Source organism: Manis pentadactyla, chromosome 4 (assembly GCF_030020395.1).
Source record: "Manis pentadactyla isolate mManPen7 chromosome 4, mManPen7.hap1, whole genome shotgun sequence".
Taxonomy (NCBI): Eukaryota; Metazoa; Chordata; class Mammalia; order Pholidota; family Manidae; genus Manis; species Manis pentadactyla.
In genome coordinates this window covers 78,058,497-78,075,217 of record NC_080022.1, presented here as the reverse complement: position 1 = coordinate 78,075,217, position 16,721 = coordinate 78,058,497, and the positions used below count along the sequence as shown (strand labels likewise).

Below are 16,721 nucleotides of genomic sequence, written 5' to 3'. Positions count from 1 at the left end.
CTCTCTCTTCTTCTTCTGGGACCCCTATAATACAGATATTGTTCCTTTTGGATTGGTCACACAGTTCTCTTAAGATTGTTTCATTCCTGGAGATCCTTTTGTCTCTCTCTATGTCAGCTTCTATGCGTTCCTATTCTCTGATTTCAGTTCCTTCAATGGCCTCTTGCATTCTATCCATTCTGCTTATAAACCCTTCCAGAGTTTGTTTCATTTCTGCGATCTCCTTTCTGGCATCTGTGATCTCCCTCCGGACTTCATCCCATTTCTCTTGTGTATTTCTCTGCATCTCTGTCAGCATGTTTATGATTCTTATTTTGAATTCTTTGTCAGGAAGACTGGTTAGGTCTGTCTCCTTCTCTGGTGTTGTCTCTGTGATCTTTGTCTGCCTGTAGCTTTGCCTTTTCATGGTGATACGAATAGTTTGCAGAGCTGGGACGAGTGATGGCTGGAAGGACTTCCTTTCTTGTTGGTTTGTGGCCCTCCTCTCCTGGGAGAACAGCGACCTCTAGTGGCTTGTGCTGGGCAGCTGCGCGCAGACAGGGTTTCTGCTTCCTGCCCGGCTGCTATGGAGTTAATTTCCGCTGTTGCTGTGGGCGTGGCCTGGCTCAGGCAGCTACTCCAAAATGGTGGAGTCGCGTTGGAGCAGGAGCGGCTGGGAGGCTATTTATCTCCGTAAGGGGCCTCCCTGCTCCCTGCAGCCCAGGGGTTAGGGTGCCCAGAGATCCCCGGATTCCCTACCTCTGGATTAAGTGTCCCGCCCTGCCCCTTTAAGACTTCCAAAAAGTACCCGTCAAAACAAAACAACGACCACTAAAAAAAAAAGAAAAAAATTTTTTTAATTAAAAAAAAAAAAAGGTGGTCGCTGGTTTTTCTTTATTCTCTGGTGCCAGCCTCAGGCCTCTGCTCCCCGGTCTTGCTGCCCTGTTTCCCTAGTATTGGGGTCCCTATCCCTTTAAGACTTCCAAAAAGCACTCACCAAAACAAAACAGCAAAAAAGCAAAAAAAAAAAATGGTCGCTCGCTTTTCTTATGTCCTCCGGCACCCGGCCTCTAGTGCCTGCTCACTGTTCTTGCTGCCCTGTTTTCCTAGTATCGAGGGCCCTGCACTCTGGCCCGGATGGCTGGGGCTGGGTGTTCCGCAGTCCTGTGCTCCGTCTCCCTCCCGCTCTGCCTGCGCTTCTCCCGCCGGGAGCTGGGGGGAGGGGCGCTCGGCTCCCTCCGTTCAGGGGCTTGTATCTTACCCCCTTCGCGAGGCGCTGGGTTCTCTCAGGTGCGGATGTGGTCTGGATATTGTCCTGTGTCCTCTGGTCTTTATTCTAGGAAGGGTCGTCTTTGTTATATTTTCATAGATATATGTTGTTTTGGGAGGAGATTTCCGCTGCTCTACTCACGCCGCCATCTTCCACCCCTCTGCGGATATTTCATTTGCAAATATATTCTCCCATACTATAGGATCCCTTTTTGTTTTGTTGATGATGTCCTTTGCCGTACAAAAACTTTTTGTTTGATATAGTCCCATGTGTTCATTTTTGCTTTTGTTTCCCTTCCTTGAGGAAATGGGTTCAGGAAGAAATTGCTTGTGCTTATATTCCGGAGATGTTTGCCTATGTTGTCTTCTAAGAGTTTTATGGTTTCATGACTTACATTCAAGTCTTTAATCCATTTTGAGTTTACTTTTGTTTATGGGGTTAAACAATAGTCCAGTTTTATTCTCTTACATGTAGCTGTCCAGTTTTGCCAGCACGAGCTGCTAAAGAGGCTGTCATTTCCCCATTGTATGTCCATGGTTCCTTTATCATATATTAATTGACCATATATGGTTGGGTTTATATCAGGGTTCTCTAGTCTGTTCCATTGGTCTATGAGTCTGTTCTGTGCCAGTACCAAATTGTCTTGATTACTGTGGCTTTGTAGTAGAGCTTGAAGTTGGGGAGCGTAATTCCCCCTGCTTTATTCTTCCTTCTCAGGATTGCTTTGGCTATTTGAGGTCCTTTGTGGTTCCATATGAATTTTAGGATATTCTCTAGTTCGTTGAAGAATGCTGTTGGTATTTTGATAGGAACTGTATTGAATCTATAGATTGCTTTAGGCAGGATGGCCATTTTGACAATATTAATTCTTCCTAGCCATGAGCACAGGATGTGTTTCCATTTATTGGTATCTTCTTTTATTTCTCTCATGAGTGTCTTGTAGTTTTCAGAGTATAGGTCTTTCACTTCCTTGGTTAGGTTTATTCCTAGGAATTTTATTCTTTTTGTTGCAGTTGTGAATGGAATTGTTTTCCTGATTTCTCTCTCTGCTAGTTCATTGTTAGTGTATAGGAATGACACAGATTTCTGTGTATTAATTTTGTATCCTGCCACTTTGCTGAATTCAGATACTAGATCTAGTAGTTTTGGAGTGGATTCTTTAGGGTTTTTTTATGTACAATATCATGTCATCTGCAAACGGGGACAGTTTAACTTGTTCCTTGCCAATCTGCATGCCTTTTATTTCTTTGTGTTGTCTGATTGCCGTGGCTAGGACCTCCAGTACTGTGTTGAATAGAAGTGTGGAGAGTGAACATCCTTGTCTTGTTCCCAATCTTAAAGGAAAAGCTTTCAGCTTGTCACTGTTAAGTATAATGTTGGCTGTGGTTTTGTCATATACGGCCTCTATTATGTTGAGGTACTTGCCATCTATACATGTTTTGTTGAGAGTTTTTATCATAAATGGATGTTGAATTTTGTTAAATGCTTTTTCAGCATCTATGGAGATGATCATTGTCCTTTTTGTTGATGTGGTGGATGATTATGTTGAGGTACTTGCCATCTATACATGTTTTGTTGAGAGTTTTTATCATAAATGGATGTTGAATTTTGTCAAATGCTTTTTTAGCATCTATGGAGATGATCATTGTCCTTTTTGTTAATGTGGTGGATGATGTTGACAGATTTTCGAATGTTGTACCATCCGTGCATCCCTGGCATAAATCCTACTTGATCATGATGGATGATCTTTTTTTTTGAATTCAGTTTGCTAATATTTTGTTGAGCATTTTTGCATCTGTGTTCATCAGGGGTATTTGTATGTAATTTTATTTTTTTGTGTTGTCTTTGCCTTGTTTTGGTATTAGAGTTATGCTGGCCTCATAGAATGAGTTTGGAAGTATTCCCTCCTCTTCTATTTTTTGGAAAACTTTAAGGAGACTGGGTATTAGGTCTTCACTAAATGTTTGATAAAATTCAGTGTTGAAGCCATCTGGTCTGGGGTTTTGTTCTTAGGTAGGTTTTTGATTGCCAGTTCAATTTCGTTGCTGGTAATTAGTCTGTTCAGATTTTCTGTTTCTTCCTTGGTCAGCCTTGGAAAGTTGTATTTTTCTAGAAAGTTGTCCATTTCTTCTAGGTTATCCACTTGGTAGCATAGAATTTTTCATAGTATTCTCTAATAATTCTTAGTATTTCTGTGGGGTTCATAGTGATATTTCCTTTCTCATTTCTGATTCTGTTTATGTGAGTAGACTCTCTTTTTTTCTTGATATGTCTGGCTAGTGGTTTATCTATTTTGTTTATTTTCTCAAAGAACAAGCTCTTGCTCTTATTGATTCTTTCTATTGATTCTTCTAAATTTTATTTATTTCTGCTCTAATCTTTATTATGTCCTTTCTTCTACTGACTTTGGGCCTCATTTGTTGTTCTTTTTTTAGTTTCATTAATTGTGAGTTTAGACTGCTTACATGGGATTGTTCTTCTTTCTTGAGGTAGGCTTGTATTGCAATATACTTTCCTCTTAGCACAGCCTTGGCTGCGTCCCACAGATTTTGCAGTGTTGAATTATTGTTGTCATTTGTCTCCTTATATTGCTTGGTCTCTGTTTTTATTTGTCTTTGATCCATTGGTTATTTAGGAGCATATTGTGAAGCCTCCATGTGTTTGTGAGAGTTTTCATTTTCTTTGCATAATTTATTTCTAGTTTCATACCTTTGTGGTCTGAGAAACTGGTTGGTACAGTTTCAATCTTTTTGAATTTACTGAGGCTCTTTTTGTGGCCTACTATATGATCTATTCTTGAAAATGTTCCATGTGCACTTGAGAAGAATGTGTATTCTGTTGCTTTTGGGTGTAGAGTTCTGTAGATGTCTGTTAGGTCCATTTGTTCTATTGTGTAGTTCAGTGCCTCTGTCTCCTTACTTATCTTCTGTCTGGTTGATCTGTCCTTCAGAGTGACTGGAGTGTTGAAGTCTCCTAGAAAGAATGCATTGCATTCTATTTCACCTTTTAATTCTGTTAGTATTTGTTTCACATATGCGGGTGCTCCTGTGTTGGGAGAATAGATATTTATAATGGTTATATCTTCTTGCTGGATTGACCCCTTTATCATTGTGTAATGTCCTTCTTTGTCTCTTGTTACTTTCTTTGTTTTGAAGTCTATTTTGTCTGATCCAAGTACTACAACTCCTGCTTTTTTCTCTCTGTTAGTTTTTCCATCCCTTCACTTTGAGTCTGTGTATGTCTTTGGCTTTAAAGTGAGTAGGCAGCATATAGATGGGTCTTGTTTCTTTATTCATTGAGTGACTCTATGTCTTTTGATTGGTGCATTCAGTCCATTTACACTTAGGGTGATTATCAATAGGTATGTACTTATTGCCATTGCAGGCTTTAGATTTGTGGTTACCAAAAGTTCAAGGTTAACTTCCTTACTATCTAAAAGTCTAACTTAACTCACTTAATATGCTATTGCAAACACAATCTGAAGGTTCTTTTCTTTTTCTCCTCCTTTTTCTTCCTCTTCCATTCTTTATATATTAGGTATCATATTCTGTATTCTTTGTCTATCCCTTGTTTGACTTTGGGGATAATTAATTTAATTTTGCATTTGCTTAGGAACTAGCTCTTCTACTTTCTTTACTGTGGTTTTATTACCTCTGTGACAGCTATTAAACCTTAGGAATTTTTCCATCTATAGCAGTCCCTCTAAAATAGACTGTAGAGATGGTTTGTGGGAGGTAAATTCTCTCAGCTTTTGCTTATCTGGAAATTGTTTAATCCATCCTTCAAATTTAAATGATAATCTTGCCGGATAAAGTAAACTTGTTTCCAGGCCCTTCTGCTTTATTGCATTAAAAACATCATGCCACTCCCTTCTGGGCTGTAAGGTTTCTGCTGAGAAGTCTGATGTTAGCCTGATGGGCTTTCCTTTGTATGTTATCTTATTTCTCTCTCTGGCTGCTTTTAATAATCTGTCCTTATCCTTGATCTCTGCCAATTTTATTACTTTTATATCTTGGTGTTGTCTTCCTTGGGTTCCTTGGGAGATCTGTGGATCTCCATGGCCTGAGAGACTATCTCCTTCCCCAGATTGGGGAAATTTTCAGCAATTACCTCCTCAAAGACACTTTCTATCCCTTTCTCTCTTCTTCTTCAGGTATCCCTATAATGGGGATATTGTTCCGTTTGGATTGGTCGCACAGTTCTCTCAATACTCTTTCATTCTTAGAGATCCTTTTTTCTCTGTGTGCCTCAGCTTCTTTGTATTCCTCTTCTCTAGTTTCTATTTCATTTATCGTCTCCTGCACCATATTCAACCTGCTTTTAATACCCTCCATTGTGCTCCTGAATGTTTGGATCTCTGACTGGAATTCATTCCTGAGTTCCTGGATATCTTCCTGTACCTCCATTAGCATGTTGATGATTTTTATTTTGAATTCCCTTTCAGGAAGCATCATAAGGTCCATATCCTTTAATTCTTTCTCCGTAGCTATATTAATTTTACTCTGGACTAAGTTCCTTTGGCATTTTATATTTATATATGGCACCCTCTAGTGTCCAGAAGCTCTACTCTCTGGAGCTGCTCAGCCCCTGAAGCAATGTCGGGGGTTGCAGTGGAACGGTATTGGTGCCTGGCGGGAGGGAAGAGCTGTTTTCTGCTTCCTGGCTGCTGTACCTGTCTCCACTGCCTGAACCAGTGGGCCTAGCAAACAGGTATAAGCTTTTGTCCCAGAGCAGCCGGATATGGATCCCTGCTTTCCACAAGTGGCTGGAATCTCAGTCTCTCCAGGAATTCTGCCTGTATTAGCTTTCCAACCCCGTAACCACGCGAGTATCATGAAAGCACCATAAAATGTAGGTTTGTGTGCCCAGAGCAGATCTCCAGAGCTAGGTATTCAGCAGTCTCAGGCCTTCCACTCCTTCCCCACTCTGTTTCTCTTCCTTCCACTGGTGAGCTGGGGTGAGGGAAGTGCTTGGGTCCTGCCAGGCCACACCTTTGGTATGTTACCCTGTTCTGTGAGGTCTGCTCTTTTCTCCAGGTGTATGCAGTCTTGTGCAGCCCTCTTTCCTGTTGCTCTCTCAGGATTCATTGCACCAGCTATATTTTCTAATTGTATGTGGTTTTAGGAGGAAGCCTCTATCTCTCCTCTCATTCCGCCATCTTTAATCCTGAATCAAAATGTTTCTGACACTTTTTCTTTTTTTAAAAAAAGAAAGAGCTGAATAATATAGTTGTTAAACTGATAGGATATAGAAACAATCTGTCTAGTTTCAAATTCTAGTTCTGCCACTTAGTAGTTGTGTAACCTTGCATTATATACTTACCTCTTTGTATCAACTCCCTCATCTACTTATGTTTTAGAGATTTTAGGATTAAATGAGATAATATATGTAATGCCCTTAGCATAGTATCTGGTACTATTATTGGAACTAAATGGGTATATTCATACTTTTCACACATTAGTGTTTGGTGACAAAACATAAAACATACTGTATTATAAAAATACTGCTCCTGAGAATGTTTTTAAGAAAAACATGGCAATTTTCATCATTTGTATCCCAATTCCAAGAAGAGAAGAATAAAAAAAAAAGTCAAAAATTATATGAGAAAGTATGTTGAATCATAAATTTTAAATTGTATGGGTCGTTTGTGTAATTTCTCATTTTACAGTGAAAGAAGCCAAGATGAGCAATTAGACTTGCCGAAAATCATATACCTTATTAATGGCAAGGTCAGAAATAGATTCCATATCTCTTGATCCCACAATGCCCTTTCTATAATATGAAATTGCCTTTCAATTATCAGTGGAGTATTGAAAATTGAATCTATAGTATATGAATTCTTTCCACTTTCCATGATGCAGTTATATGTTTTGCTATCTCTGCACTCATCCATACCTCTCTATTTGTCTTAAAAGGATTATTTTTCCATTCAGTATTTATCTCTCCACCTGTAATCTTAATCTTTCTAATCCTGTCTCCTGGGACTTTAGGAGACCAGTTATCCCTCTCCTTTTTCCTATATTTTAAATCTCTCCTCCCTATTGTCTCTCTCTCTCTCTCTCTCTTCAGTAAATAAATGCACTCAAGTCTCTTCTTTCTTCAGCTCCATATCCCAGTCTAGCTAGCCATGACCTTTTTCATATTAAGTGATAGAAATCCTACAGAAATTAAGCATGCGCACACACACAAAAAGGAAATGCATTGTCCAATGTAAACCGAAGAGTCCAGACCTGCATCTGGCTTTAATCATGTTATATCAAGGTACTCAGATGATCTCATCATGCCTCTGGCTTTCTCTCAATCTTTAGATATGCCTGTTATTAACTGGCTTTATTTTTTAAATAGACTTTCTCACATGGAAGGTAGCCTAACTCACATCTTTGAGGTGTAGCATTATCAATAGCAAAACAGTCTTCCTTGTTAGTTTTGTCAGATGAGAGTTCTTTCTGACTGGCTTCATTTGAGTCTTATATTCATCTTTTGATCAATGCCTGTAGCCTAGGGATTGGGTCGTGTGTCCCCACTCTGTGGCCCTGGAGAAGCCAGGGTACCATGAATGATATCCTCACCAAGATCATATGGAATGGTGGAGATAGTTTCCTCCAAAGGACAAGAAAGATACTCTTGTATTAAAAGAAGGAAAGCATACCTGGCAGACAAAAAACAGAATCACTGGAGTCTTAATACTGTATGTCTTGCTTTCCTATCAAAACAAAAGTTCTTCAAAGAGCAACTTATACTCACTGTGCTCACTTACTTACCTCCTAAGTTAGTCTTCATTCTCCAAAATGTAAGTTTTATTTTATTTCACCTTTGTAATTATTTGACATATATGGTTTTAAATTCCTTCTGGAAATCTCTCCTTTGGTTTCCATTAAATCATTCTGTTGGTTCTGTTCTCCTACTTCTTGAACTGCTTGGGCTTTTCTTTCTGTTGATGTTGCAAATGGATTTTTTTTCTTTATTCTTCTCATCTCATAAACTTTTCTTAGACAATGTCACCTAAGCCCATGCCTTCAATTACTAATTATATTCAGATGATTTCTAAATCTATATCCCCCATCTAGATCTTTCTGTCTAGCTCCTGACCCATCTCTATAATCACCTTTCTATACATATTCACCTAAAAGTTACATGTCAGCATCTAAACTCTTTCTTCTTTCTCTGTACCTCACTCTATTCCTTTTCTTTGTTCCCTAGCTTAGTGAATGAGCCCTCTTCTTTTGTAAGCTGCTAAGGGCAGAAACAGTCATCCTAAATATCTTACCTCACATATAATTAATTGCTAGTCCTATTTATATTGCCTACTTAAACATCTCTCATATCTCTTCTTTCCTTTTTATCCCTTCTGCTGGTACTCTAGCTTAGGCATTCATTGTCTCATTTATTGCAATAGCTTTCTTTCTTTGCTTCCAGTCTCACTATCTTTCCATCCATAACTATTCTGTGTGATCTAATAGACATATCTGATCATGCAGACTTACAAAGATACCTTCAATAGTTATATCCATTGCCTATAAGAAAAAAAAAGTGAATTCCTTAAGATGGCAAACAAGCTTCAACATAATCTAGCACTCAACTGCCTGTGCAGTCTCAGTGGGCCCTGCCTTCTCCTACTTTGTGCTAAAAAAATCCTGAAAAAATATAGCTTGCCAAACATCCTCTGGTTTCTCCTGCTGCTGCTGTGCCTTTCATATGCTGTTCTTCCTTCATGGAAAGTCTTGCCTTTCCCTCTTGCTTGGCTCCTAATCACAGCTCTGTCAAGAGCAAATTCCAACATTACCATCTACCATGTTACCATTTTTGAGGTGTCTACCATGACTTCCATCGTAGGTTTAGGTCCTCTTCCCTTTGTTATTCCTATTGCACTTTGTACCTACTCCTATATTTGGTACATATCATATTGTGTATGTATATTATTGTACAAAAGTAGTATAATGTGAACTGGAGTTTAAGTACAGTTGAGAGATAAAGTAGGATTTGGATAGGTAAAGAAATTGTAGAGGTTATTTAAAGCATAGGAAACTCAGTGGTATACTGGAGCAAGCTTATACTGGCTTGTGAAAGATGATTATTAAATTTGGGGGAATCATTTAGCCACTATTAAAAGTTTATATAAATTTTCAATGAAGTAAATTATATTAAAAACAGGCTATAAATATTCAAAACTAATCACTTCCTTATGGTTCTACCACATTTTACTGTTATCTATGTTCTTGAGATTATTAGCACCTATATTTATTTGTGTGTGTGTGTGTGTATATATATGTGTATATATATACATATATACACATATATACATATGTGTATATATATGTATATATATATATATAGTGGAAATACTCTATAATGGGATGCTACTATGCATTTCTTCTCAACTTTGCATTCAGTGATGTCACCTTGATAACTTGAAGTCAGTAATAGTGGGAATACTTATGCTATGGAAATCATCAAACACTGCAAATCAGAGCTTGATTTGTTGTTTTGTTTATTGTTTAGACTTAAGAAAGTGATGGAGAAATAGTGCAGATTAAACTTAACAGTATGCTGTGTTTGTAGCCATTACATCATGAATAGCACAAAATCTAAGGAAATTTTATTTTAGTATTTGTAAACTATTTTGTAATTCAAGAAAGAAGTTGCTTAAGTCAGTGGATGAATGAGTGAAGTTCCAACATAACTCTTGTTTTACTTTCATCTTGTTATGCTAAAAAAAAAAAAAATCAACATTCACGTGGAAACTCCATTCGTCAATGGCAACCACAGGTTGACTACAGATATGAGAGTTGGGCAAAACTCTGAAAACGTTGAATGAGAATCATTAGATACATGGAATTTACATTAGATATGTTGTATATATTATTATTATTTGTAAATTGTGTGCTAGCAACACATCCTTCACATAATAAAAGCATATAATATATATAATAAACATATATATGTATATATATAAATACATTTTTTTGGTTAACTTGTAGGGTGAAGAGCTAGAGGGAGGAAGACCATTTTATAAATTATTATAATCTGATCTAAAAGACTTCACTAAAATTAAACTTAGTGAACCTCATAGTATATGGAATATAGTAAATAGAATTGATTGAACAGTTTTCAACAAAGCTTGACCCAATGCTTTTGAAAATTACTACTCAAAATCTCTGTTAAGTAGTTGAAACATATGTTTGATGTATGAATAGATAATGATACTTTAGTTATGGGTTAAAAAGTACCTATAGTCTTTTATACATACACATGACAGATTTTTCTAGATGGAACTTTTCTACAACTTCAAATCAGAAAACTCCTCAAACAATGCTGTTCAACAGAAATGTTAATACACCTGGAAACCAGAATTTGACAGATGCAGATAAAAGTAATTCTACATTTTCAGAAGCTTTGAATGTGAATTTTGAATTGGGAAATGAAGTTTGGGATGATTTTGATGATGAGAACTTAATAGAAGTTACTACTAGCTTTTCAGCCAATACTGAGAAGACAAAAACATCAGGTAAAATTGTATTTTAGCATGAAATAATTTCATGAGAAAATTCTTTGAAATATTTTTCAGTTCAGCTTCTGGGACTAATTTTCTTTGGCTTTTCTTTGTGCTTGCTTAATTAACTTTGGTTTGTTAACATTACAATTTTTAGCAAAACTGAAAATGTGACCCTTCCACAAATAGTATTTCCTTCCCCTAGTTCAAGGTAATTCTATGTTGGTGTTATAGCAAATGAGCTTTTCAATTCTGTTGCTCCCTTATCTTATTAAAGACCCTATTCAAATTCAGGTTGCTAAATTTTCCATCATAAAACAGACTCTCCAGTTCCCCATTCTAAGAACACACATGCCCTGATAATGTTTGTAAAGGGCAAAAATATTCCATTTTTTAAAGTATTGGTCTGTTAACAAAGTAAATGAAAAATAACTTTTATATCTAGTAGAAATATTGACTTTCAGGTATAAATAAATAAATAGAAAAGGATTAGTTTCTTCTGTATTGGATACTGTATTTAAATCATATACAATTCTTACTGGCAAATTCACTGTATTTCACTGAAACAGTAGTGAGAATCTCGGTGAGCGTATGACAAGACTGTGAGATGGAGAAGCTCTCTCCCATGATGGCTGACAGAAGAAAATCAGTACCTCAGAAGTATAGTTGCCCCAATGTATCCCACCACAATGCTCTTTAAAAAAAATCTTTCTAAAGGAGTTAGAAATTGAATGATTATGTTTTAGGGCTATAAGAATTACCTAAAGAACTAATTCTTGTTTCAGAAGGATTAGGATTTGACCACCTTTACAAAATAGGCCAGGAAAATCTATGATGTGGAGTCAATAGGCAGTTTCCTGTATCGTTGGACAACTGCCACTCCCTACATCAAAATTAAAAGTTATCAGGTACTGGAAATTAAGAGGCAATTTGTAATGATCTTTTGAGGTGGCCTCTTCCTATGAGGGCATTGCTCTGGCAATGGGAAATCAGTCTCAAAAAATGCCACGTATATAGAGCATTTTAAATGACCTCAGTTACATGCAGATCTTTGAAATATTGTATGAACTTTGATTTGATAATTTACATGAATTATAAATGAATAAATAAATGAATAATAGTTGTTTGGGGACCTTTTAATTTAGTGACTAATAAGCTAACTTACTTGTTTTATAGTTTTAATCCCTTATTCTCTAAGCAAATTAAATTTGTTTATTGAGAAGAATTATCCATTCCTTCCTTAACCAGATCATATCTGGTGGATCCCTTGTAGAACTTGTTGAAAGCTCCATTCAGGTGTTCCCTCACATTTTATTTCAAAATGTTTTCTCTCTTCACAGAATTTGGAAACACTTTGAGTTCAAGTACCAGAGGAAGTAAGTTATCCCTCCAAGAATCAAAGAGCAAATTCCAAAGAGAAATGTCAAACAGGCAAGTTTTAGAACTTTGGTTTGGAATACTTACAACTTTATATCCTACTGACATATAATTGGAGATGGATATTAAGCCATTAAATGTCAGAGAAGCTGTAAGGACCAGCCAACCTAAACCCTCTTAATCGTAGAGCTGTTTCTCAAGGTGCTGTCAAGCCACCTATATATACCCACCTAGGGGTGCATATTAAAATGCACATTCCTGGGCCCCACACAAGACTAATTGAACCATGCCCAAGAATTTTCATTTTTCACAAGACTTGAAAACTGAATAGGAGTTTGGCAGGTAGAAAAGAGGAGGATAAGGCATTCCAGGTAGAAGAAGCATGTGTAAAGCAACAAGGCTTGAAAAGGCATCCCATGCTCAAGGGCCAGTAAAGTGTGGTCTGTTTGGTAACAGCATTAAGGCTGAGGTTGCTGAGGTCTTGTTGTAAAGAGCCTTGAATGCCATATTTAGACATCTGTACTGTATCCAGTGGGTCTGGGGTCACAAACTCAAATTGCCTTCAGGATTTGGTGGGTCAAGGGCAACTGTGGAGTGTCCCATCTAAAAGAAACAACCACTACTTAGCTCCAGTCAGTTGTTGTGTAGGGAATAAGTGTCTGGAATTATCAAATATTATGATTTTCAAAAAAGCTAGAAATAAAATTTTATGTGACATCTCCAAATTTTAAATTTTTGACAACTAATTTTTAAAATGAGTTGTAATCTGTAGCAACCACCTCCAAAAATAATTATGTAGGCCAGATGTATCCTAGAGACCTCTAGTTTTTTATCTCCATAATAGGCAATGAGGAGCCATCCTAGATATTTAAGCACAGGATAAACAATTTGATAAGAAAAAAGTCATCCTAGTGATTTGTGGAATAATATGTAGGGATATATGTAATGAATTGTAGAGGGTGGGACAAGCAGAGGCATGGTGGCCAATGAGAAAGGCAGGCTCTGATGAGGCCTAAAGTAGGGCAACAGTGGTGGAAACTGAGAGGTAGAATTGGACTTTTGAAACGTTTCATAGATAATGCAATTAGATCTAGCAATTGGTAGGATATGACAGTTGAGGAAGAAGGAAAAATAAATGGCCAGTGGGTAGAAGGAGATGTTCTCTGAGACTATAGACACATAAAACATTGGGAAAGGAAAACAGGATATTTTCAGAAATGTTCAACTTGAAGTAATTTTGCAGAAAAGCAAAATACATTTGGATGTTGGACTTCATTAGAAGTCAAGGGAAATTATAGCCATGGCCAAAACTTTTTCAGAGAAGGAATATGACAGCTTCTTACTTAGGGTTTGCTTAATCCAATCTACTCAAGGATTATTTATTTCTCCCCCTTTAAAAAATGCTAAACTTCTGTCTTTTGGTGTTTTCGCTATTATTTAATCATTTTACTGATCATCAGCATCACAGAATCATAGATTTCAGAGAATTCCAGAACTGAAGGGGGCTTAATTAAAGCATCCTGTGGCCTCCGCACCACTGGGTCCTTGAGGCACCAGCCAGCACCACTGGCAAGTAGTCATGCAGTCTCTTCCGAGGCACCTCTGGCAACCAGCAGCTCATCCACTCTAAAATGCTTGCTCCATATTTGGATCTCTCAGACTACTCAATAGGTTTTAAAAATATTTGCCTACAATTTTTCTTTTTATTATTTCCATTCATTGGTTCTAACTATGAGTCATCCAGAATAGATTAGTAGTGAATAACAAAAGTTTTTAATGAATGAATTTAATAAGATTAAAGATGAATTCTAGTATACAGTTATACATAGGAAGATAACTAGAAATATCTATCTACAGTGAGACCAGAATAGGGAAAGGAGATTAAAAGTTAAGCCAAGTGGGATTTACATAGAAAAGATTTAGACTGCTAGATGATAGACAATTAGGCATAAGACCCAATATTAAAGAAAATTATTGAATGATTATTTCTGTAGGCCTTAAAAATACTATTCTTATCTGATTTGGAAATAAATAAATTGTTTTGTTTAAAAGAAAGGAGATACACCAAGTTCTCATGATCTAAGAAACAAAGCATCAATTTTTTAGTGATTAACGTTAATCATATTCCCCAAGGAATCACTATTGATCTTAATTAAAATGGTTTGTTTCTCTTGTTCACCATATTTTACAAATGATTAATTTTTTTGTTACTAGTTTTGTTTCATCACATGAGAAGCCAGATACTTATTTATCAAATTCTGCTATGTCCAAGTTTGGTGCTTCCTCCATGACAAAATTACCTGAACAAGCTGGAAATCAAAATACTGTAAGAAGAAGGGTTTCTTTGTTTTTCTTTTTAATTCTTCCCAAGTAGTTAAACTTTCAGTGACTGCTTTTTTTAACCTCAAAATACAGGTCTATTTACAAGAAAGAAAACAAAGTCTGTCACCAGAGATTGAAAAGTTATGTTTTACTCACTCTGAAAAAATACCAAATTCTTCAAATTTTGTTAAGAAAGTGGATTTCTTTATTAGAAACAGTGAATGTAAAAAGGAAATTGATTTCAGGTAAAAATATCTTTAAATATATTTTAAGACTATACCAAAGAAACATTTAACAAATTTAGCATTCCATTTTCCTTGATGCATTTTAAAGATTATAACCTAAACATTTTATTTACTTACAGATGTTGAAATTTTAGACTTCTGGTGAACTAAGCTCCTCCTTAAGATAACTCAGGATACCAGATATTTCAGTTTGAGAATGTATTATTTGATCCTATCATTAAAACATACAGTGTTGATAAACTCATTTTACTTATTTGAATATATGTTGGTGATATGAAGTGTAAAGTCACTTAAATCCAAATGAGATCAACTAGTTTTTCAAAAGTTCAAGTTTTGCATTTTAGTCAACCAGTTCTCTCACAATTCTACAGATTCAATGAGAAGTCAGATTAAGTTTAATCAGTGCCTCCACTGCTGGTCATTTTTATGGGTAACTCCATAGCAGTTTCCCTCTCCCTCTTGAGTAGTCAGTTTATAGACCTGCTCACACATTGATTAAATAACATGACTTTCCAGTATGTTTAAAGAAATATCTAAGAGACTTAGTCCCTACCTTCCACAGTTTATGTGCTCTAATTTCCCCCACAAACTTCCTGCAAGTTGATGCATATTGCAGTTCATTTGATATATTAACCTCTCAGAAATCTTCAAGTTTATTCATTTTGTCTTAGTTATCATATTATTGTGTATTTCAAAATAAATTGTTACAAGAATCATTATTTGCATTTGCTTTTTTTCCACAGTACATATTATCATGAAGATGAAACTGATGAAATGAAGTCTTTTCTGGGGATATTTGATGGCATTTTCTAAAATTTCTTATATTAATAAGATGAAGTATAAAGACACCTATTTTCAAAGCATATTTTTTATTTTTAAAAAGTAGTTCACAATTGTTCAGCTTTGCAGCAAAATAGTTGAACTGATTTATTTTTCATTATATTGTAACTTCATGAAAAGTACTTTACAGTGGCTTTATTTTGGTAAACTGCTAATTAAATTGCACTTAGAAATAATTATTTGGTTATTAATTGGAGCTTCATTGAATTTTGACAGGAACCAATTTAAAATTTTATTTTTATATTTTCTTCAGAAAGATATTCTGTGCAAGCAAAATAATGCTGGGTCAGTGAATTTATTTATTATATGGATAATTTCCCAATATTGTTTTACTAAAAATTTTTAAGACTCCAGTGGCTGTCCAAATTTGTTGTATAACTTCAAACAAAAATAAATAAAACATTAATCAATTTATTATTTTCCTTAAGTTTGTTTTTCAGTGTGGTGAATTCTCAAACTTAGCTACGTTGACTTTTACTATAGCAAAAACTATTGCACATAAATTTCCAATGATTATATCTCAACTTTATTGATTAAAAAGTAGTATACAGCACTCTAAGCAATATTTATTATCAAATTTACTTATAGATACAATGTGAATTTGAAGCCCACATAAGAATTTTTAGATATTTTTCTTTAAACATAAAAGCCTTAGCTACAAGAGAAGAAACTTCCAGATAAGATTGTTATTGTTATTATTAATAAACATTTTTGAGGTATTATATGTATTAAGTATAGAGGAAAAGCTTAAAACAAAACTAAGAGGATTTGTCTTTGTGTTGAAATTATTTTAGTCATCTTTACAATTGGTATGTTTTTGCATCTGAATCAATCCTGCTATAGCCTTTAAAGGTTATTAAACACCATTAAACTGAAAAATTGGTGCACTACAATATGCTCATTTCATATACATAGACTTTGACACTAAAGAAATAGCAATTCAACAAGATTGTGATCTGCCAAGTGAAAAGCACTGTGCTTGGTACTACAGAGAAGGCAAGTGATTAAGACAATGTTTTGCTCTCATGGAGCTTATTTTACATTCTGGTAGAGAAATTAAGACATATAATAAAGCAATGTAACATAGAATATATTAGAGTAGGGGTTCTCAAGCTTCCGGATGCATTGGAATAATCTAGGGGGTTTGTTTGAAAATAGATTGCTGGGCACCATTCCCAGAGTTTCTGACTCAGGAGGT

The 16,721-nt window shown here is 35.8% G+C and overlaps 1 protein-coding gene across 2 annotated transcripts in view; it reads left to right on the top strand.

Annotated features, from left to right (window-relative positions):
- The window catches only part of HFM1 (helicase for meiosis 1), a 167,542-nt gene extending 151,597 nt beyond the window's left edge, over positions 1 to 15,945 (top strand). The window contains exons 35-39 of one of the 2 annotated variants that reach the window (XM_057500410.1): positions 10,638 to 10,754; positions 12,080 to 12,170; positions 14,331 to 14,442; positions 14,532 to 14,683; positions 15,427 to 15,945. In XM_057500410.1, the coding sequence (XP_057356393.1) occupies positions 10,638 to 10,754; positions 12,080 to 12,170; positions 14,331 to 14,442; positions 14,532 to 14,683; positions 15,427 to 15,496 (542 nt within the window). In that variant the 3' untranslated portion in view covers positions 15,497 to 15,945. Of the gene's footprint in view, positions 1 to 10,505; positions 10,755 to 12,079; positions 12,171 to 14,330; positions 14,443 to 14,531; positions 14,684 to 15,426 lie in introns of both variants that reach the window. The other variant, XM_036889361.2, reaches the window with a different exon arrangement.
- The last annotated feature ends 776 nt before the right edge of the window (positions 15,946 to 16,721 follow it).